An 18,411-nucleotide genomic window follows, 5' to 3' on the forward strand; every position below is an offset into this window, starting at 1 on the left:
AACTAGTGAGTGTTGCAACCGAGGACAGACGATTTTTACGCGGTTCAGCACTCGGTGGTCCTGTTCTGTGAGCTTGTGTGGCCTGCCACTTCGCGGCTGAGCCGTTGTTGCTCCTAGACATTTCCACTTGACCGGGGCAGCTCTAGCATGGCAGAAATTTGATGAACTGACTTGTTGGAAAGGTGGCATCCTATGACAGTGCCACATTGAAAGTCACTGAGCTCTTCAGTAAGGCCATTCTACTGCCAAGGATTGTCTATGGAGATTGCATGGCTGGGTGCTCGATTTTATACACCTGCGTAAACCCTTTACATGAGATGGTTTTCCATAAGCAAAGTCGACATTAGAATGCAGTTTAAAGCGAATGTATCTAGAGCGCCTAAAGTTGTTTTCCTGTGCTTTGTCGCTGTTATTTCTTGATGCGCATCAGTTCCAGCGCATTAATGTTTTATGGAAAAAGGTTTGGAAATAGGTTTCCATAATGACAATCCTAAATAGCCTACCTAGAACTGGTAAAGAGTTGTCATGACATGTGGGTGCTGCTCACTCTCCTCTCACTCACGTGACTCCGCTGCCTGCTGCAGCGCTCACTCAACACACACACACACACACACACACACACACACACACACACACCCACCCACCCCCCTTCTGGCCCTCCCCCTCCCCACCAATCACTCACTCACTCAGCAACAGGCTGCCTCACTGCCTGTAGCAGCAGGTCACAGTGAAGTATATATCTTTAAGAGAAATGCCAGGGCGGCAGCGGTGCAAATTAGAAGTAGCATCAAAAACCTGCAACCCACGACCAATACAAAGTAGGCCAATTTGTAAGAAAACTGCGGACATGGCAATCCTGCACAAACATGACTCGAGTTGCATTACCACAGGAATCTCCCGCCGTTAAAGGGCTGTGGTCACAAAAAAAGGAAATTAATTTACCACGTTACTACTTACTAGTAATACATCTATTGTTTTAGAAACATTATGAAGCAAAAAAATAATAATCTGAGTGGCTGGTAGAGTTTTTAATCTTTAATTTTAGGGTCTGGGTGCTGGCCCATGTTGACTCCAATGCTTCCCACAGGGGTGCTGGCCCATGTTGACTCCAATGCTTCCCACAGGGGTGCTGGCCCATGTTGACTCCAATGTTTCCCACAGGGGTGCTGGCCCATGTTGACTCCAATGCTTCCCACAGTTGTCAAGTTGGCTGGATGTCCTTTGGGTGATGGACCATTCTTGATACACACAGGAAACTGTTGAGAGGGAAAAATCCAGAAGCGATGCAGTTCTCGACACAAACCGGTGCGCCTGGTACCTACTACCATACCCCGCTCAAAGGCACTTACATATTTTGTCTTGCCAATTCACCCTTTGAATGGCACACATGCACAATCCATGTCTCAAGGCTTAAAAATCCTTCTTTAACCTGCCTCCTCCCCTTCATCTACACTGATTTGAAGTGGATTTAACAAGTGACATCAATAAGGGATCATAGCTTTCACCTGGATTCACCTGGTCAGTCTATGTGGTCCTCTGTAGCTCAGCTGGTAGAGCACGGCGCTTGTAACGCCAAGGTAGTGGGTTCGATCCCCAGGACCACCCATACACAAAACAAATGTATGCACGCATGACTGTAAGTCGCTTTGGATAAAAGCGTCTGCTAAATGGCATATTATTATTATTATTATTATTATGTCATGGAAAGAGCAGGTGTTCTTAATGTTTTGTCCACTCTGTATGTTGCTCGAAGAGTTGTGCAAGATTTGTAGACTCTTATTCAAAAAGATGAACCGCTCTAATGGCTGCCGGTTGCTTCCACCAAGTATTAACTCGAGTGTAAAGATATATACGCAATCAATACATCCTCATTTTATAATTCATACTAATTTGAAAGATTTCTACAATATTTATTTTACTTTGAAAATGTGGACTAGGTTGTGTAGATCAATAGGAAAAATAATCAAATGTAATCCCTTTTCAGATAAAATTTTAAGGCCGTAAAGTGTGAAGACTGTATAGCTTAAATTACCGTTGTTTTCACAAATGTGATGATATAATCGTAAAGCCCATTCAAAAGATTAGGAGACCTAACACGGAAGTAAAGCTTCTTCTCACATGGCGTTCTTTACCTTGACTGCTGATGTGTACTTCCACAACTGGTAGGAGGGGCCTGTTCTAACCACTCGGGGGAGCAGTGAGGGGAAGGGGCGGGGTTTAGCACAGGACTGGCCAGCCTCTGTGTGTATGAGGGCCTCTAGGTCTAACTAAAACACTACTATTTACCTGTCTTTTTCCGTCTGTCTGTCTTCTACATCATTTTTTTTGGGGTCTACGTTCAATATGATGAGAAACGCTCTGTCGCCAGGACAGTCGGGAGGTTAGTGTGTGTATTTGTGTGTGTTCACTGCACTCCTGTGTGATTGTGTGTTCACTGCGCTTGTGTGTGGTGGACTTTCGCTCTCATGTTTATCACAGTGGAGGAATGTGTTAAAGTGCCAACTAGGCAGAGCGCTCTCTCTCCCTCCCCCTCTCTCTCTCTCTCTCCCTCCCCCTCTCTCTCTCTCTCTCCCTCCCCCTCTCTCTCTCTCTCTCTCTCCCCTCTCTCTCCCTCTCTCTCTCTCTCTCCTCCCTCTCTCTCTCTCCTCCCTCTCTCCTTCTCCCTCCCCTCTCTCTCTCTCTCCCTCCCCTCTCTCTCTCTCTCCCTCCCCCTCTCTCTCTCTCTCTCCCTCCCCCTCTCTCTCTCTCTCTCCCTCCCCCTCTCTCTCTCTCTCTCCCTCCCCCTCTCTCTCTCTCTCTCCCCTCTCCTCTCTCCCCTCTCTCCCCTCCCTCTCTCTCCCTCCTCTCTCTCCCTCCCCTCTCTCCTTCTCCCTCCCCCCTCTCCTTCTCCCTCCCCTCCCCTCTCTCCTCTCCCTCCTCCCTCTCTCTCTCTCTCCCCCCTCTCCTCTCTCTCTTCTCCCTCCTCCCTCTCCTCCCTCCCTCCCTCTCCCCTTCCCCTCTCTCTCTCTCTCTCTCTTCCTCTCCTCTCCCTCTCCCTCTCTCCCCCTCTCCCTCTCCTTCTCCCTCTCTCTCTCTCTCTCCTTCCCCTCTCATTTGGGATAAATCCATAACCTCCTCAGACACAGGAGGGTCTTTGTTATTCCTCAGAACTTTCTGTAAAGTTGTCCATTCTGTTTACAGTGTAGTTTTATCTGAGTGCGTCAGTTCGAAACGGGTTTGATTTTAGAAAAATGCACTGATGTGCAACGATTTACAACAATACGCCCTCCAGTAGCCTGATGAAAAATGTTATGCACTCACTAACTGTAAGTCGCTCTGGATAAGAGCGTCTGCTAAATGACTAAAATGTAAATGTAAATATTGACTGAGTAGACTTGCCATTGTGATGCATCATTTTGACTGTTGGTTGATGCCGTGGCCACATTGAGATTGAGTTAGAAAATTCTGTTTTGAGCCAATGCTTTTTCTATGGGAGATTATTATAAAAAAATATATATTTAAAAAAACGCAAAATAAATCAGCCTTTTTACGTATGCAAGTTGACTTGAACTTTTGCCTGGGGGAAAAAAAAAAAACAATGTCTGAATGCATAAATGTTTTCATCGTTATTCATGTCTCTCCTCCTCCTCCTTTTCCTCTATAGGCCCTGCTCAGGTTCCCATGATGTCCCCTAATGGTTCAGTGCCTCCAATATATGTGCCTCCCGGATACGTTTCACAGGTACGCTGCCTCTCTTCCTCCCTTACACAACATTTGATTTGACCTTTTGTAACCTACAGTGCCTTCACAAAGTATTCATACTACTTGACCTTTTCCACATTTTGTTGTGTTACAGCCTGAATTTTAAATTGAGATCTTGTGTCACTGGCCTACACACAATACCCCGTAATGTAAAAGTGGAATCACGTTTTTAGAAAATGTTTAAGTCAATAAGCTGAAATGTCAATAAGTATTCAAGCCCTTTGTTACGGCAAGCCTAAAGTTCAGGAGTCACAATTTGCTTAACAAGTCACACGATAACTTGCATGGACTCACTCTGTGTGCAATAATAGTATTTAGCATGATTTTTGAATGTTATACAATTATCTGTAAGATCCCTCAGTGGAGCAGTGAATTGGTAGATTTAAGAAAACAAAAGCATAGTGAAGTTATTCATTACACTTTGGATGGTGTATCAATACACCCAGTCACTACAAAGATACAGGCGTCCTTCCTAACTCAGTTGCCAGGAGAGGAAGGAAACAGCTCAGTAATTTCACCATGAGGCCAATGGTGACTTTAAAACAGTTAGAGTTTAATGGCTGTGATAGGAGAAAACTGAGGATGGATCAACAACAATGTAGTTACTCCACAATACTAACCTAAATGACAAGAGTGAAAAGAAGGAAGCCTGTACAGAAAAAATATATATTCGAAAACATGCATCCTGTTTGCAATAAAGGCACTAAAGTGAAACTGCAAAACAAATTAAAAAGAAATGATTTCCTTCCCCTCGCTTCTCCTTCTCCCTTCTCTTCTCTCTCTCCTTCAATAATGATCACAAAGCGTTACTGAGTACCACTCTTAATATTTTCAAGCATGTTGGTGGCTGCATCATGTTATGGGTATGTTTGTCATCGGCAAGTACTAGGAAGTTATTTTTAATAAAAAGAAACGGATTAGAGCTAAGCACAGACAGAATCCCAGAGGAAAACCTGGTTCAGTCTGCTTTACACCAGACACTGGGAGACAAATTCCCCTTTCAGCAGGACAATAACCTAAAACACAATGCCAAATATACACCCGAGTTGCTTAGAAAGAAGACATTGAATGTTCCTGACATTGAATGTTCCTTACAGTTTTGACTGAAATTGGCTTGAAAATCTATGGCAAGACTTGAAAATGGCTGTCTAGCAATGATTAACAACCAACTTGACAGACGTTAAAGAATTGTTTTAAGAATAAGTGGCTAATATTGTACAATCCAGGTGTGCAAAGCTCTTAGAGACTTACCCATAAAGACTCACAGCTGTAATCGCTGCCAAAGATGATTCTAACATGTATTGACTCAAGATTATGAATGCTTATGTAAAGTAGATTTCTGTATTTAATTTTCAATACATTTACAAGAATAAAAAAACAGCATGTTTTCACATTATGGGGTATGTAGATGGGTGAGAAAAAAAATCAATTTCATCCATTTTTTCTTCAGGCTGTAACACAACAACATATGGAATAAGTCAACGGGTATGACTACTTTCTGAAGGCGCTGTAGGTTCCATTCATACATCCAGATTTCATGTCCGAATCACTCTACTCCCTCACAGTCACAATCAAACATTTGTAATAACTGTTATCTTTTCTCTGTGTAAGGCAATAATAGTTGTTTCCTCTCTCTCCGCCTCTCTCTCTCTCCGCCTCTCTCTCTCTCCGCCTCACGCTCTCTCTCTGCCTCTTTCTCCTCCTCTCTCTCTCTCTCTCTCCCTCTCTCTCTCTCTCTCCGCCTCTCTCTCTCTGCCTCTCTCTCTCTCTCCGCCTCTCTCTCTCTCCGCCTCACGCTCTCTCTCTGCCTCTTTCTCCTCCTCTCTCTCTCTCTCTCTCTCCGCCTCTCTCTCTCTCCGCCTCTCTCTCTCTCTGCCTCTCTCTCCGCCTCTCTCTCTCTCTCTCTCTCTCGCCTCTCTCTCTCTCTCTCTCTCTCCGTCTCACGCTCTCTCTCCGCCTCTCGCTGTCTCTTGCCACCTCTCTCTCCACCTCTCGCTCTCAATTCAATTTAAGAGCTTTATTGGCATGGGAAACGTATGTTAACATTGCCAAAGCAAGTGAAGTAGATAATAAACAAAAGTGAAATAAACAATAAATATTAACAGTAAACATTACACTCAGAAGTTACAAAAGAATAAAGACATTTCAAATGTCATTATGTCTATATACAGTGTTGTAACAATGTGCAAATAGTTAAAGTACAAATGGGAAAATAAATAAACATAAATATGGGTTGTATTTACAATGGTGTTTGTTCTTCACTGGTTGCCCTTTTCTTGTGGCAACAGGTCACAAATCTTGCTGCTGTGATGGCACACTGTGGTATTTCACCAAATAGATATGGGAGTTTATCAAAATTGGGTTAGTTTTTTTAATTCTTTGTGGGTCTGTGTAATCTGAGAGAAATATCTCTATGGTCATACATTTGGCAGGAGGTTAGGAAGTGCAGCTCAGTTTCCACCTCATTTTGTGGGCAGTGTGCACATAGCCTGTCTTCTCTTGAGAGCCAGGTCTGCCTACGGCGGCCTTTCTCAATAGCAAGGCTATGCTCACTGAGTCTGTACATAGTCAAAGCTTTCCTTAAGTTTGGGTCAGTCACAGTGGTCAGGTATTCTGCCACTGTGTACTCTCTGGTTAGAGCCAAATAGCATTCTAGTTTGCTCTGTTTTTTTTGTTAATTCTTTCCAATGTGTCAAGTAATTATCTTTTTGTTTTCTCATGATTTGGTTGGGTCTAATTGTGTTGTTGTCCTGGGACTCTGTGGGGTCTGTTTGTGTTTGTGAACAGAGCCCCAGGACCAGCTTGCTTAGGGGACACTTCTCCAAGTTCATCTCTCTGTAGGTGATGGCTTTGTTATGGAAGGTTTGGGAATAGCTTCCTTATACAGCTCTTTTCTGGATTTTGATAATTAGCAGGGATCGGCCTAATTCTGATCTACATGCATTATTTGGTGTTTTTCGTTGTACATGGAGGATATTTTTGCAGAGTCTCAATTTGGTGTTTGTCCCATTTTGGGAATTCTTGGTTGGTGAGCGGACCCCAGACGTCACAACCATAGAGGGCAATGGGTTCTATAACTGATTCAAGTATTTTTAGCCAGATCCTAATTGGTATGTCGAATTTTATGTTCCTTTTGATGGCATAGAAGGCCCTTCTTGCCTTGTCTCTCAGATCGTTCACAGCTTTGTGGAAGTTACCTGTGGCGCTGATGTTTAGGCAGAGGTATGTATAGTTTTTTGTGTGCTCTAGGGCAACAGTGTCTAGATGGAATTTGTATTTGTGGTCCTGGCAATTGGACCTTTTTTGGAACACCATTATTTTTGTCTTTCTGAGATTTACTGTCAGGGCCCAGGTCTGACAGGATCTGTGCAGAAGATCTAGGTGCTGCTGTAGGCCCTCCTTGGTTGGTGACAGAAGCACCAGATCATCAGCAAACAGTAGACATTTGACTTCAGATTCTAGTAGGGTGAGGCCAGGTGCTGCAGACTGTTCTAGTGCCCTCGCCAATTTGTTGATTATATATGTTGAAGAGGGTGGGGCTTAAACTGCATCCCTGTCTCACCCCACGGCCCTGTGGAAAGAAATGTGTGTTTTTCCACATTTTAACCGCACACTTGTTGTTTGTGTACATGGATTTTATAATGTCGTATGTTTTTTCCCCAACACCACTTTCCATCAATTTGTATAGCAGACCCTCATGCCAAATTGAGTCAAAAGCTTTTTTGAAATCAACAAAGCATGAGAAGACTTTGCCTTTGTTTTGGTTTGTTTGTCAATTAGGGTGTGCAGGGTGACTATGTGGTCTGTCGTATGGTAATTTGGTAAAAAGCCAATTTGACATTTGCTCAGTACATTGTTTTCACTGAGGAAATGTACGAGTCTGCTGTTAATGATAATGCAGAGGATTTCCCCAAGGTTGTTGTTGACACGTATCCCACGGTATTTATTGGGGTCAAATTTGTCTCCACTTTTGTGGATTGGGGTGATCCACAAAATAACTAAGGATGATGTTAAAGAGTTTAAGTATAGCCAATTGGAATTTGTGGTCTGTATATTTTATCATTTCATTGAGGATACCATCAACACCACAGGCCTTTTTGGGTTGGAGGGTTTGTATTTTGTTCTGTAGTTCATTCAATGTAATTGGGTTCTGTAATGTAAGTGGGTTCTGATAGTCTTTAATAGTTGATTCTAAGATTTGCATTTGATCATGTATATTTTTTTGCTGTTTGTTTTTTGTTATAGGGCCAAAAAGATTGGAGAAGTGGTTTACCCATAAACCTCTGTTTTGGATAGATAGCTCTTTGTGTTGTTTGTTTAGTGTTTTCCAATTTTCCCAGCAGTGGTTAGAGTCAATGGATTCTTCAATTACATTGAGCTGATTTCTGACATGCTGTTCCTTCTTTTTCCGTAGTGTATTTCTGTATTGTTTTAGTAATCTCTCTCTCTCCACCTCTCTCTCTCCACCTCTCTCTCTCCGTCCATCAGATCATAGAGGAGAATGGAGTGCGACGTGTTCTGGTCTTACCTCAGCAGCCAGAGTTCCCACCCTGGGGGCCACTCCCCCTGCACCACCCACCTCCTCCACCCCACGCCCACCTGCCCGCCTTCATCCCCCACCCCGCCATGTTGCCCCCCCCACCCCACCTCTACACAGGCATGGCGGGGGGCGTGGGAGACATGAGCTCCCAGTATATACCACAGTACCACCCAGCACACATTTACTCAGAGCAGGGTGAGTATATACACTACATAGTATACACTACATAGTATACACTACACGCTACATAGTATACACTACACAGTATACACTACACAATACATAGTATACACTACATAGTATACACTATACACTACATAGTATACACTATACACTACATAGTATACACTACATAGTATACACTACATAGTATACACTACATAGTATACACTACATAGTATACATTATAGACTACGTAGTATACACTATACACTACATAGTATACACTACATAGTATACATTATAGACTACATAGTATACATTATATACTACATACAGTGCATTTGGAAAGTATTCAGACCCCTTCCCCTTTTCCACATTTTGTTACGTTACAGCCTTATTCTAAAATGGATTCAATTGCTTTTTTTCCTTCACCAATCTACACACAATACCCCATAATGACAAAGCAAAGACAGGTTTTTATAAATGTTTGCAAAAGTATTAGAAATAAGTAACTGAAATATATTGGGCTCCCGAGTGGCGCAGCGGTCTAAGGCACTGCATCTCAGTGTTTGAGGCGTCACTACAGACCCCCCCTGGTTCGATTCCAGGCTGTATCACAACCGGCCGTGATTGGGAGTCCCATAGGGGCGGCGCACAATTGGCCCAGCGTCGTCCGGGTTTGGCCGGTGTAGGCCGTCATTGTAAATAAGGATTTGTTCTTAACTGACTTGCCTAGTTACATAAAGGTTAAAAATAAAATAAAAATTACATTTACATAAGTATTCAGACCCTTTACTCAGTACTTTGTTGAAGCACCTTTGGCAGAGATTACAGCCTTGAGTCTTCTTGGGTATGACGCTACAAGCTTGGCAGACCTGTATTTGGGGAGTTTCTCCCATTCTTCTCTGCAGATCCTCTCAAGCTCTGTCAGGTTGAATGGGGAATGTTGCTGCACAGCTATTTTCAGGTCTCTCCAGAAGCAAGGAACACAAGCGTTTCGCTACAACCGCAATAACATCTGCTAAATATGTATATGTGACCAATACAATTTGATTTGATTTGATACGGACAATTCCTTTGACCTCATGGCTTGGTTTTTGCTTTGACATGCACTGTCAACTGTGGGACCTTATATAGACAGGTGTGTACCTTTCCAATTCATGTCCAATCAATTTAATTTACCACAGGCGGACTCAAGTCAAGTTGTAGAAACATCTCAAGGATGATCAATGGAAACAGGATGCACCTGAGCTCAATTTCGAGTCTCATAGCAAAGGGTCTGAATACTTATGTAAATGTAAAAAAAAAAAAAAAAAATGACATTTTCATTATGTCATTGTGTGTAGATTGATGATATCTAAAGTGTAGTCACTAACTTCACCATGCTCAAATGGATATTCAATGTTTGCTTTTTATACCAGTCTTCCAATAGTTGCCTCCCTGGTCCTTATGGTTGAATCTGTGTTTGAAATGCAGTGCTCCACGGAGGGACCTTACAGATAATTGTATGTGTGGGGTACAGAGATTAAGTAGTCATTAAAAAAATCATGTTAAACACGATTATTGCACACAGAGTGAGTCCATGCAACTTATGTGACTTGTAAAGCAAATTCTTACTCCTGAACTTATTTAGGCTTGCCATAACAAAGGGGGTTGAATACTTGACTCATGACACATCTCAATTTTAATCTATTTTAAATTCAGGCTGTAACACAACAAAATGTGAAATGAGTCAAATGGTATGAATACTTTCTGAAGGCACTGTGTCTGTACGTAACTGTTCTGTACGTCTTAAGTGTCTCTGTGTGTCTGGTGTCCTCCCAGTCTCGGCAGATTCTCACTCCCCACACGGACGCCCGCTGCCGTTCGTCCACCGCGACGAAAGGGCCAGCAAGACCTACGAGCGCCTGCAGAAGAAGCTCAAGGAGCGGCAAGGGGGAGAGAGAGGAGGGCAGATGAAGGACAGCCCCCCTCCCTCGCCACAGAAGAGTCGCAGCAGCCCCCCCTCCATGGACAGTATCTACAACGGGGTGGTTGGAGGAGGGAAGGGGCTGGGACAGGGGCTGGGACAGGGGCTGGAGGCTGAGCTGGGACAGGGTCAGACCAGCACCACCGCCAAGCAGACGGGCAGGGAGAAAGAACCTGGAGGTAAGGAGGGCCAGGGGACAGGGGGTGGGACAGGGCACAGGGAGTGGGATAGCGGGGAGTATAGCAGCCATGTCAGGGGCTGTGGTGGAAGAAAAAACCCAATTGTCATACTTAGAAAACTAGGTAACACTTTACTTGACACCCAGCGTCATAACACATTATGACACGGTCATATGTCGTAACAGCTGACATAACTGTAGTCCCGTGTAGCTCAGTTGGTAGAGCATGGCGTTTGCAACGCCAAGGTTGTGGGTTCGATTCCCACAGGGGGGGGATGTAAGTCGCTCTGGATAAGAGCGTCTGCTAAATGACTAAAATGTAAATAACTTGTCATAACCTGTCATAATATGGTCATAATACTGTCCTGACACAAACAGTGCATTCGGAAAGTATTCAGACCCCTTGACTTTTTCCACATTTGTTACGTTACAGCCTTATTCTAAAATGGATTAAATTACATTTTTCCCTCATCAATCTAAATACAATACCCCATAATGACAAAGCGAACACAGGTTTTTAGACATTTTTGATGGGAGATGGGAGAACCTTCCAGAATGACAACCATCTCTGCAGCACTCCACCAATCAGGCGTTTATGGTAGAGTGGCCAGATGGAAGCCACTCCTCAGTAAAAGGCACATGACAACCCGCTTGGATTTTGCCAAAAGGCACCTAATGGACTCTCAGACCATGAGAAACAAGATTCTCTGGTCTGATGAAACCAAGATTGAACTCTTTGGCCTGAATGCCAAGCGTCACGTCTGGAGGAAACCTGGTACCATCCCTACGGTGAAGCATGGTGGTGGCAGCATCATGCTGTGGGGATGTTTTTCAGCAGCAGGGACTGGGAGACTAGTCAGGATCGAGGGAAATATGAACGGAACAAAGTACAGAGAGATCATTGATGAAAACCTGCTCCAGAGCGCTCAGGACCTCAGACTGGGGCGAAGGTTCACCTTCCAACAGGACAACGATCCTAAGCACACAGCCAAGACAACACAGGAGTGGCTTCGGGACAAGTCTCTGAATGTCCTTGAGTGGCCCAGCCAGAGCCCGGACTTGAACCCGATATAACATCTCTGGAGAAACCTGAAAATATATCTGGAGAGACCTGAAAATCCAACCTGACAGAGCTTGAGAGGATCTGCAGAGATGAATTGGAGAAACTCCCCAAATACAGGTGTGCCAAGCTTGTACCGTCATACCCAAGAAGACTCGAGGCTGTAATCGCTTCAACAAAGTACTGAGTGAAAGGGTCTGAATACTTATGTAAATGTCATATTTTTTTCTAAAAACCTGTTTTTGCTTTGTCATTATGGGGTATTGTGTATAGATTGATTTTTTTTAAAACAATTTAATCAATTTTAGAATAAGGCTGTAACGTAATAAAATGTGGAAAAAGTCAAGCGGTCTGAATACTTTCCGAAATGCACTGTGTATTATTATTATTAATGTTATTATTGTTATTAATATTATTATTATTATTATTTTATAAATAGTAATAATTTGTAGAGTGTCTCCATTTGCCCTCAGCATGCATTTTTTCACCATTCTGAATGTCTAAAGAATCCATACAGTACCAGTCAAAAGTTTAGTCACACCGACTCATTCCAGGGTTTTTCTTTATTTTTACTATTTTCTACATTGTAGAATAATAGCGAAGACATCAAAACTATGAAATAACACATATGGAATCATGTAGTAAGAAGTGTTAAACAAATCAAAATATATTTTATATTTGAGATTCTTCAAAGTAGCCACCCTTTGCCTTGATGACAGCTTTGCACACTCTTGGCATTCTCTCAACCAGCTTCATGAGGTAGTCACCTGGAATGCATTTCAATTAACAGGTGTGCCTTCTTAAAAGTTAATTTGTGGAATTTCTTTCCTTCTTAATGTGTTTGAGGCAATCAGTTGTGTTGTGACAAGGTAGGGGGGGTATCCAGAAGACAGCCCTATTTGGTAAAAGTCCAAGTCCATATTATGGCAAGAACAGCTCAAATAAGCAAAGAGAAACAACAGTCCGTCATTACTTTAAGACATGAAGGTCAGTCAATACGGACAATTTCAAGAACTGAAAGTTTCTTCAAGTGCAGTCGCAAAAACCACCAAGCTCTATGATGAAACTGTCTCTCATGACGACCGCCACAGGAATGGAAGACCCAGAGTTACCTCTGCTGCAGAGGATAAGTTCATTAGAGTTACCAGCCTCAGAAATTGCAGCCCAAATAAATGCTTCACATCATTCAAGTAACAGACACATCTCAACATCAACTGTTCAGAGGAGACTGTGTGAATCAGGCCTTCATGGTCGAATTTCTGCAAAGAAACCACTACTAAAGGACACCAATAAGAAGAAGAGACTTGCTTGGGCTAAGAAACACAAGCAATGGACATTAGACCGTTGGAAATGTGTCCTTTTGGTCTGGAGTCCAAATTTGAGATTTTTGGTTCCAACCGCCGTGTCTTTGTGAGATGCGGTGTGGGTGAACGGATGATCTCCACATGTGTATTTCCCACTGTAAAGCATGGAGGAGGAGGTGTTATGGTGTGGGGGTGCTTTGCTGGTGACACTAGTATGGCTACCACAGCATTCTGCAGCGATACACCAGCCCATCTGGTTTGGGCTTAGTGGGACTATCATTTGTTTTTCAACAGGACAATGACCCAACACACCTCCAGGCTGTGTAAGGGCTATTTTACCAAGAAGGAGAGTGATGGAGTGCTGCATCAGATGACCTGGCCTCCACAATCCCCAGACTTCAACCCAATTGAGATGGACCGCAGAGTGAAGGAAAAGCAGCCAACAAGAGCTCAGCATGTGTGGAAACTCCTTCAAGACTGTTGGAAAAGCATTCCAGGTGAAGCTGATTGAGAGAATGCCAAGAGTGTGCAAAGCTGTCATCAAGGCAAAGGGTGGCTATTGGAAGAATCTCAAATATTAAATGTATATATTTTATTTTTGTTACACTTTTTTGGTTACTACATGATTCCATATGTGTTATTTAATAGTTTTGATATCTTCACTATTATTCTCCAATGTATGACTGATGACTGATATAAGGGCCTGGGACAGACCACTGCTGCTGTGACTGGCACAGGCAAACAGATGGGCAGCGGGGAACAGACGGGCAGCAGGGAACAGACAGTCCTGGCTAAGTGCAAGCTGGGGTGACTATTCAGCCAGGTGGCAACTATTTAGCCCAGTGGCGACTATTTAACCCGGTGGTGACTATTTAACCAGGTGGTGACTATTTAGCCCGGTGCAGACTATTTAACCAGGTGGCAACTATTTAGACCGGAGACGACTATTTAGCCAGGCGGCAACTATTTAGACCGGAGACGACTATTTAGCCAGGTGGCAACTATTTAGACCGGAGACGACTATTTAGACAGGCGGTGACTATTTAGACAGATAGTGACTATTTAACCCGGTGGTGACTATTTAGCCCGGTGGTGACTTTGTAACCCGGCGGTGACTATTTAGCCAGGTGGTGACTATTTAACTATTAACTAACTATTTATCTCTGTGTGTGTGGGAGAGCTCTGTGTGTGTGTGTGGGAGAGCTCTGTGTGCATGTGTGTGGGAAAGCTCTGTGTGTGTGTGGGAGAGCTCTGTGTGTGTGTGTGGGAGAGCTCTGTGTGTGTGGGAAAGCTCTCTGTGTGTGTGGGAGAGCTCTGTGTGTGTGTGTGTGGGAGAGCTCTGTGTGTGTGTGTGTGTGGGAGAGCTCTCTGTGTGTGTGTGGGAGAGCTCTGTGTGTGTGTGGGGAGAGCTCTGTGTGTGTGTGGGAGAGCTCTGTGTGCGTGTGGGAGAGCTCTGTGTGTGTGGGAGAGCTCTGGTGAGCTGCTGAAAGGATAGAGGGGCTGTGGCGGTGTATTTGAGCAGTGAGAGAGAAGCCTCATTAGCCCCAGCAGCTGGTGACAGCGAGAGGGAACAGAAAGAGTGGGAGAGAGAGGTCTCTAACGGGGCTAACATTACTCAGACTTCTCATCAATCAAACCTAACCCCGGTGCTGCATGGAGGACTAAATACTCAGCTTCCCTTAGCCACAGCAGTTCATTTACTAGTAATGCCCTGTGCAGGGAATTAGAGTCCCTGGGGTGGTATTTCGTTGTATTAGTATTAAGGCTTTATACATGATTGAAGTAGATTGAATAGAATAACTTAGATGGGTTGTTTACTGTTATATGAAGTCCTTTCTGAAACCCAACGTGTTGGTGAGCAACCAGATATCACCTACACGCCGCTATGCTTTTGGGATCCCCCAGGGCTTTTACCCTATGACCTTTTGGGATCCCCCAGGGCTTTTACCCTATGACCTTTTGGGATCCCCCAGGGCTTTTACCCTATGACCTCTCCTGTTTAGCCTGGACATTATTTTTTTTTTGACTAGAATGTTTAATTTAGCAGACGCTCTTATCCAGAGCAACTTGGTCCATTCACCTGAAGGTGGATGGGCGAGACAACCGCCTCACAGTCGTAGGAAGTACATGTTTTCCCTCAATAAAGAAGTTATCAGCAAGGTCAGTGCTAGTAGAAGGTTCTAGTAGGCAGAGACTCTTGTGTCCTAGCATCAAGGGGAAGCTGGTCCAACCATCTGGGTGGCCAGGACAGAGTAGAGTTTTTGACTGTACATTAATGACCTGCCTGTTGCCCTGGGATTAACGTGCAGACGTATGATGATCACTATGATTTTTTTTGTGCGTAGTAAATTGCATAACTTGATATCGTAATGTCTTCTCTGTGCTCCTTTGTGTGTGTCTCCCTCTAGAAATGGATGAAGAGGACCTGATCCTACAGGCTTTGTTGAACACTGTCAGTAAACCAGTGGTGAGTGTCTCTGTCTGTCTCCTTTACATACCATAATATATCAAAACAAATCAGAGTCTATTACATGCACAGGGTCGCAGAAGTAATTGCACGGCTACAGTGACATTGCAGGTCAAAGAGAAGTGAATGAAACAATAATAGTAGTAATAATACAAAGTGAAATAATAGACTGAGGGGGTGGGGGGCCCAGGAGGGGGGCAGGGGGAAGCAGGTAGCTGACTGGGGGTGGGGGGGCCAGGAGGGGGGCAGGGGAAGCAGGTAGCTGACTGGGGGGAGGGGGGCAGGGGAGGAGGTAGCTGACTGGGGGGTGGGGGGCCGAGGAGGTAGCTGACTGGGGGGTGGGGGAAGCAGGTAGCTGACTGGGGGTGGGGGGCCAGGAGGGGGCAGGGAAGCAGGTAGCTGACTGGGGTGGGGCCCAGGAGGGGGCAGGGGAAGCAGGTAGCTGACTGGGGGTGGGGGCCCAGGAGGGGGGCAGGGGGAAGCAGGTAGCTGACTGGGGGTGGGGGGCCAGGAGGGGGGCAGGGGAAGCAGGTAGCTGACTGGGGTGGGGGGGCCAGGGGGGGGCAGGGGAAGCAGGTAGCTGACTGGGGGTGGGGGCCAGGAGGGGCAGGGGAAGCAGGTAGCTGACTGGGGGGTGGGGGGCCAGGAGGGGGCAGGGGAAGCAGGTAGCTGACTGGGGGGGTGGGGGGCCAGGAGGGCAGGGGAAGCAGGTAGCTGACTGGGGGTGGGGGGCCAGGAGGGGGGCAGGGGAAGCAGGTAGCTGACTGGGGGGGGGGGGGCCAGGAGGGGGGCAGGGGAAGCAGGTAGCTGACTGGGGGTGGGGGAACAGCAGGGGGCGGTGGGAGGAGGTAGCTGACTGGGGGTGGGGGGCCAGGAGGGGCAGGGGAAGCAGGTAGCTGACTGGGGGGTGGGGGAACAGCAGGGGGCCGGTGGAGGAGGTAGCTGACTGGGGGGTGGGGGGCCAGGAGGGGGGCAGGGGAAGCAGGTAGCTGACTGGGGGGTGGGGGGCAGGGGGAGAAGGTAGCTGACTAGTGGTGGCTATTCAGCAGCCTGATGGTGTGAGGGTAGAAACTATTGGCCAGTGTTCCAGTTTTTGCCATGATGCTCCTATACTGCCATGATGCTCCTATACTGCCACGATGCTCCTATACTGCCATGATGCTCCTATACTGCCACGATGCTCCTATACTGCCACGATGCTCCTATACTGCCGCGATGCTCCTATACTGCCACGATGCTCCTATACTGCCACGATGCTCCTATACTGCCACGATGCTCCTATACTGCCACGATGCTCCTATACTGCCACGATGCTCCTATACTGCCACGATGCTCCTATACTGCCACGATGCTCCTATACTGCCACGATGCTCCTATACTGCCACGATGCTCCTATACTGCCATGATGCTCCTATACTGCCCGTGTCTGAGGGATGGAAGCGGGGAGAACAGGGCGTAGCTTGGGTGGCTGAGGTCCTTGATGATCTTCTTGGCCTTCCTGAGACACCTGGTGTTGTAGGTGTCCTGGAGGTCAGGCAGTGAGCACCCGATGGTGGGTTCGACTGAGCGTACCACCCTCTGTAGCGCCTTGCGGTCCGCGGCGGTGGAGTTGCCGTACCAGGCTGTGATGCACCCCGACAGTATGCTCTCGACGGTGCTCCTGTAGAACACGGCGGTGGAGTTGCCGTAAGCTGGCGACATATGTGGTTTGCCGTACCAGGCTGTGGCAGTATGCTCTCGCTGCAACAGCGACGAGCTCGACGGTGCTCCTGTAGAACACTGAGGGCCCTCGAGGACAGGCCGAATTTCTTCAGCCTCATGAGGTTGAAGAGTTGCTGTCATGCCTTCACCACGTTGTCCGTTTGGTTTGACCGTTTCAGCTCCTCGGAGATGTGTACGCTGAGGAACTTGATGTTTTTGACCGTCTCCACGGCGGCCCCGTTGATGCGGGTGGGGACCTTCCCAGCCTGGTTCCTCCTGAAGTCCACAATCGGCTCCTTTGTTTTACTGACGTTGAAAGAGAGGTTGTTTACCTGTCACCACGCTGTCAGAGTTCCTACCTCCTCTCTGTATGCCGTCTTGTCTATATCCCCTTAAACCTGTGTCCAAAAACACATAAAATGGTACAAGTCAACATTTTGCTGCTAATTTTATATTGGCCTACATTTAGTCATTTCACAGACGTTTTTATTCAGAGCGACTTATCGTCAATGCATTTCTGGCAGATGGCCGGAGTAGCAGAGATGGCGTTGCGCAGGGTTGTGGGTTCGATTCCCACAGGGGGTATTGTGTAAAGTGAAATGACTAAAAGAAATGTACTTCCACATACAATGTTAGCAACATACCAGTGATCTAGATGTTTTTACACACCACAGGAGACACCTGTGTTGTTGTGGTGGTGAGTCATCACTAATGCTGAACATCTGGCTAACAACTGGTTTATTTAACTGGGTAAAAACCTGCTGACTTCAGACCATGAGAGAATCCCCATTCCCAGTACCATTAAACGTCTACAGCTGGCATTACTATAGTCTATTTTCTTACTTGGTGGTGGAAGTGCTTGGTGTGTTTACCTGTTACCTGAGGAGGAGGTATTAGCTACAGAACAGAGGAGGTATTAGCTATAGAACAGATGAGGTATTAGCTACGCAACAGAGGAGGTATTAGCTACAGAACAGAGGAGGTATTAGCTACAGAACAGAGGAGGTATTAGCTACACAACAGAGGAGGTATTAGCTACACAACAGAGGAGGTATTAGCTAAAGAACAGAGGAGGTATTAGCTACAGAACAGAGGAGGTATTAGCTACAGAACAGAGGAGGTATTAGCTACAGAACAGAGGAGGTATTAGCTACACAACAGAGGAGGTATTAGCTACAGAACAGAGGAGGTATTAGCTACACAACAGAGGAGGTATTAGCTAAAGAACAGAGGAGGTATTAGCTACAGAACAGAGGAGGTATTAGCTACAGAACAGAGGAGGTATTAGC

The 18,411-nt window shown here is 45.6% G+C and overlaps 1 protein-coding gene across 4 annotated transcripts in view; it reads left to right on the forward strand.

The window, feature by feature from the left end:
- The window catches only part of fndc3a (fibronectin type III domain containing 3A), a 206,400-nt gene that overhangs the window by 98,190 nt on the left and 89,799 nt on the right, over window positions 1–18,411 (forward strand). For 3 of the 4 annotated variants that reach the window (XM_045214559.1, XM_045214560.1, XM_045214558.1), the window contains 4 exons: window positions 3,644–3,720; window positions 8,230–8,476; window positions 10,268–10,591; window positions 15,363–15,421. In XM_045214559.1, coding sequence (XP_045070494.1) covers window positions 3,644–3,720; window positions 8,230–8,476; window positions 10,268–10,591; window positions 15,363–15,421 — 707 coding nt within the window. Of the gene's footprint in view, window positions 1–2,260; window positions 2,381–3,643; window positions 3,721–8,229; window positions 8,477–10,267; window positions 10,592–15,362; window positions 15,422–18,411 lie in introns of those variants that run through there. The other variant, XM_045214561.1, reaches the window with a different exon arrangement.

The sequence above is a fragment of the Coregonus clupeaformis genome, chromosome 5, assembly GCF_020615455.1.
Source record: "Coregonus clupeaformis isolate EN_2021a chromosome 5, ASM2061545v1, whole genome shotgun sequence".
Lineage (NCBI taxonomy): Eukaryota > Metazoa > Chordata > Actinopteri > Salmoniformes > Salmonidae > Coregonus > Coregonus clupeaformis.